The sequence below is a fragment of the Athene cunicularia genome (assembly GCF_003259725.1).
Source record: "Athene cunicularia isolate RWA chromosome 2 unlocalized genomic scaffold, athCun1 chr2_part1, whole genome shotgun sequence".
NCBI classification, from domain to species: Eukaryota; Metazoa; Chordata; class Aves; order Strigiformes; family Strigidae; genus Athene; species Athene cunicularia.
The window spans coordinates 116,881,917-116,886,363 of record NW_020799095.1 but is presented as its reverse complement, the minus strand read 5'-3'; the positions used below and the strand labels follow the sequence as shown (position 1 = coordinate 116,886,363).

The 4,447-nt window shown below is 33.5% G+C and overlaps 1 protein-coding gene across 3 annotated transcripts in view; it reads left to right on the top strand.

Annotated features, from left to right (window-relative positions):
• Nucleotides 1-1,240: 1,240 nt before the first annotated feature.
• Nucleotides 1,241-4,447, top strand: part of PPP1R42 (protein phosphatase 1 regulatory subunit 42) — a 22,722-nt gene continuing 19,515 nt past the window's right edge. For all 3 annotated transcript variants that reach the window (XR_003397882.1, XM_026843692.1, XM_026843693.1), the window contains exons 1-3: nucleotides 1,241-1,449; nucleotides 3,234-3,400; nucleotides 3,855-3,993. Coding sequence is in view for 2 of the 3 variants with exons in the window: in XM_026843692.1 (XP_026699493.1) it covers nucleotides 1,321-1,449; nucleotides 3,234-3,400; nucleotides 3,855-3,993 (435 nt within the window). In the remaining variant the exon portion in view is untranslated. The remainder of the gene's footprint in view (nucleotides 1,450-3,233; nucleotides 3,401-3,854; nucleotides 3,994-4,447) is intronic.

Below are 4,447 nucleotides of genomic sequence, written 5' to 3'. Positions count from 1 at the left end.
TCTGAAATCACCCGGCTCCAGAAGCTGGGGTGAGCAGGGAGACCTGCCTCACGCAAAGCCCCCCCGCTGGCAGCACGGCTTTTCCTCTGCTGTTACTGCTTATTTTGGGAGAATGTATAAGAAAGGGCTCTGAAAAGTATTTTTATTTAAAAAGCAAGAAAGAAACAGACTTCTTAGGAAACAAACAAAAAACCCTAACCCGAATGTCCTTTCAGCTCTCCTTCCTTCGCCTCCTTTAAAAAAAAAAAAAAGCAAAAAACAAAACCCACATGGATGAGGGGGAGCTACTGAGCTTCAACCTTGTTTATTAAGTAAGGAAGTTCTTTCTGTCTTCACAGTTTCAGTCTTTGCTTTTCCTCGGTTTCTCATAAATGTAATACTGGCAAGGAGGATTCTCCCTGCCTTGGTTTATGTGGTTGCGTGAGTTTTAGTATTGGTATGCTTTCTGCTGTCTTCAGTTTTGATACACTGATGTGAGGGTATTATGTACTGACTGAAATACATAATGTGCATTGTATGATGTACTGGCTAAAAAAGCGTCCTTTTTATTCTGAGTTGTTAAGTTACATTTGTTAGGATATTTTTATCCTCAGAACATTAACACACCCAGTTCAAAATTTGTCTTGCCTTCTTCCCTCCCTGTCGTTCCCCAATTTATAAACCAGACTTAAAAAAAAAAAAAAAAAAAAAAAAAGAGGTTGGTAGTTGGTACTGTTGAGAGCCTCTAAAGTATATGCCTCAGTGCAAAAAACTCACATGCAGTTGTGTGGATAACAAAAAGGCTGTGCTGATGTGTAAAGAGTACTGTCGCTTTATATGACTTCTCACAGCCCGTAAAGAGCCTGCTATAGAGAGTGATGTATTTTCTAACAATTAGGTTATGAGCTCACACTAGTTAGTTATTTATGTGTGAGAATTACTTCTGCTGTGGACCATTGTGCTCATATTGCTATATGAAAATGATGGAGTCAAGGGTGCAACCCTCTTAAGCACACTGAAACAACAAATCCAATATAAAAATGTATTTTTAATGTTATTTAATACACTGAAAGTTTGAAAAAATTACAGCAAAAAGGGGGTAGGTTTTTATAAGCAGCAAAGACTATGCATAAATGTGTCACTAGGCAAAAAGCGAATTGGTGGGGAAACATCGGATTTGAAGTATACATGTAAGCTTTGTTGAAGATTTGGTGTACAAGTAGTATAACATTTTCCTTTTTTTTTTTTTTTTTTAAAAGGCATTTTATAAAACTACTTACAAGAGCACGTGGAATACACTATTAAACAAAGCCATAGACCAGTTTGACCTATTACAGAATTATGGTTCAACTAACAGTGGACCTAATTGCTAGAAGCATCAGTCACAAGAATCTCAGTGAAGAGAACTTTGGACAGTATCTGCGAAAAATAACTCATCTGAATTTATCAGACAAAAATATAGATGCAATTGTAAGATTTATTTTTCTTTATTCCTTTTAACCTGGCTACTTAAATGTCTTGTAGTTACTGGTATGATGAGTTGTTTATAGTTGGGGAGACAAACAAGCAAAGCCATATTTCTAATTTATAACAGCTATATTATGTTTTAACATTTATATTTACAACTAAGCCTTAATAATACATCTGTTTGGAAATATGCTTCAGCATTCACTGCTGTTACTGTGTGGAACACTGCTTGTACATAAAAGTGTTTAAATGGATTTTAAATGCGTGGCATTTGAAATGTGAAAATAATCTTTCAGCTGTAACTTTTCATCTAAAACATCAAAGTGGGTGACTGTAACTCCAACAGTCTGCAGGGTTTCTTATTATTGACCTGACACATTTTATGTGGCAAAAATATTGTTGAAGTATTTTACTTACCTGAAACTGTGGAAATGTATCATCTGTGTAGCAGACAAGAAGGGTGTTATCAGTATGCTAACTATTTTTGCCATTAATTAATTAAACTAGAAAATCCATGTAAGCAATTACATGAGAGAGATGAACTGAAGTTTTAAAGTGAAGTATTTTTTGCGGTATTTCACAGAACTATTATAGAAATCTGCAGCTCTACAAAAAATAGAATAAGATGTAAAGAACTAGTAATTTTGCAGATCAGATTTTTTTAAAAAAAGAAGTGATATTACATACTATTAAGTGCAACACTTAATTCATTCTAGTCATGCCATATAATTTCTGGTCCTGGGAATTTTACAAACAGTTGTTAACTCACAGCACAATCTTTTCAATCTATCTGTGATTTATTCCTTAGATTTCAGAGGAAGTCTGAGAAAGGAAAGGGGAGTTCAGGAACAGGATATAAGCCAAGTGAGGTTAACAAATTCGGACTCGTGTAGTGGCTTTTTCAGATTAGTCAGGTTAAAATCTACATTTATTTTTTTTTAGATTGTTCCCAGGGGGTTATTCATTTAAAAAATAATCCATGACCTTTTCATTTTCAAAGACTAAACATGCAAACTTAACCCAGTCCTCCTTCCTTTGAGTTTAATAATGGGAAATTTATACAAGTTTCAGTAAACCCTGTGTTAAATCAAATCCCCTCAAGATACTGAGCTCATTTTGAAACTGCTGAACCCTGATCAACTGAATAGTTGTGTATAGTGGATTTCTGCTTTAAAAGTGTGATTTCAGTCAAGATTAAATAGCTTGTTCTATGAACAGATTGTGCAAGCAAATGGGTTTATTCAGCCCACTCCTAGGAACGTGCACAGTCATAGTCATACTAATTTGATCAGTCCATTTGATTAAGACTGGTTCATCAGGTGACATAAAGAAGTTTTACAGAAACCCTTACAAGAACATTTGAGTGGAATCTTAGGCTCAGGAGTGTATTAAAATACAAGTTTTTGTATAAATCAGTATTCCTTTGCCAAGAACTGGTTTCCATTATATCACTGAGGTTTGATGCAGAAAACTACAGTGACAATTGGGCTTTTCTGAAATCCACCTGATGAAGGCACGGGAGGGAATGAAGTCACCCAGAATGTGATGTACCTGCTGAGTCTTCAGCTTCTGTATGGCAGAATAGTAATGACAGATTTCAGTCTTAAATCTGATGGTTGCTGACACTAACTCAGTTTTTCTAGAAAAAAGAGTTGTTAAAAGTGTTTGTTAAAGGTGAAAATGTATAAATCATGCAGCAGAACTTAAATATAGAAACAATCAAGAGCTTCCAGAAGTAGGCAGTGAGTGACCTCTACGTATTGTTAATTTGTTGTTGTTTATTTCAGGGTGACCTCTCTTTGTGTAAAAATCTTAGAGTTCTATATTTATATGATAACCATATCAGCCAAATCCAGAACTTGGACTTTGCTTCAAATATAACACACCTTTACCTTCAGAACAATTGTATTTCATGTATAGAAAATCTCTCATTGCTGAAAAACCTTGAAAAACTGTAAGTTGAAAATAATGTATTTATTTTACTAGTAGAAGAATAATTATTACACTAAGAAATTTAAAAATTATGTAGCCATTAAGGTCCTTTCAGCTCTTAAATTTTGCTTTTCGAATAAAAGTAATTGCTTATGATTTTTTTGAATTGTTCTATGATGTAAGTAATGACATATCATCTTAACATACTTGTTTGCATTTAAATTATTTTCTTTTGTCAGCCATTTAATAATAATATTATTAATAATAATGATAATAGCAGCAATATTTAAAACTGCTAAAATACCTTGGATCTGTAAGATATATGTTCTACTCACATGCTAGGTTTTTTACTTTTTCTATTATAATAGAAAAGGTATTATTAAATAATATTTTAAATTTTTTTTAAGTATATTGAGGCTTTGTGTTTGCTTTTACTTTCAAAGTATATTAAATCTATTTTGTCTTCTATTCTACAGGTATCTGGGTGGCAACTGCATCACTGTAGTAGAGGGTTTGGATAAATTAGAAAGAATAAGAGAGCTACATATTGAAAGTCAAGATCTCCCTCTTGGTGAAAAGCTTCTGTTTGATTCAAGATCTCTTAGGTCCCTGGCAGTAAGTACATTCTGAGAATTTCAATGAGCCATTAATCAGTAGATTAGTATTTTGAAGAAAAGTGATTAGGACTTATCGCTGTGTGTTTTCCTTTCCTGCCAATTGGTGGCATTCTTTCAAGTTCTACCAAGGGACTATCATCCTAATTCTCATATAAGCAAGGAGTTCAGCAGATTCTACTTTGTCATTTATTTTTCTGTGAAGGATGGAAATGAGACTAAAAAGAGAGAGGAAGTAAGGAAATGTATGGATGCACTATACCAACAGAATGTGAATAAACTAAAAAAAGGGGTAGGAATTTATCCTTGTTAGTCATCTTAGCCTACTTAGTTTGTAATGAATTAGCTTGTTGGTATTTCTCAGATTTGATTGTTACATTAGTTTATTTACTGCCTTTTCTATTTCTCTAGAGAATGCAATGTCAAAAAAAAAAAAAAAAAAAAAAAAAAAAAAA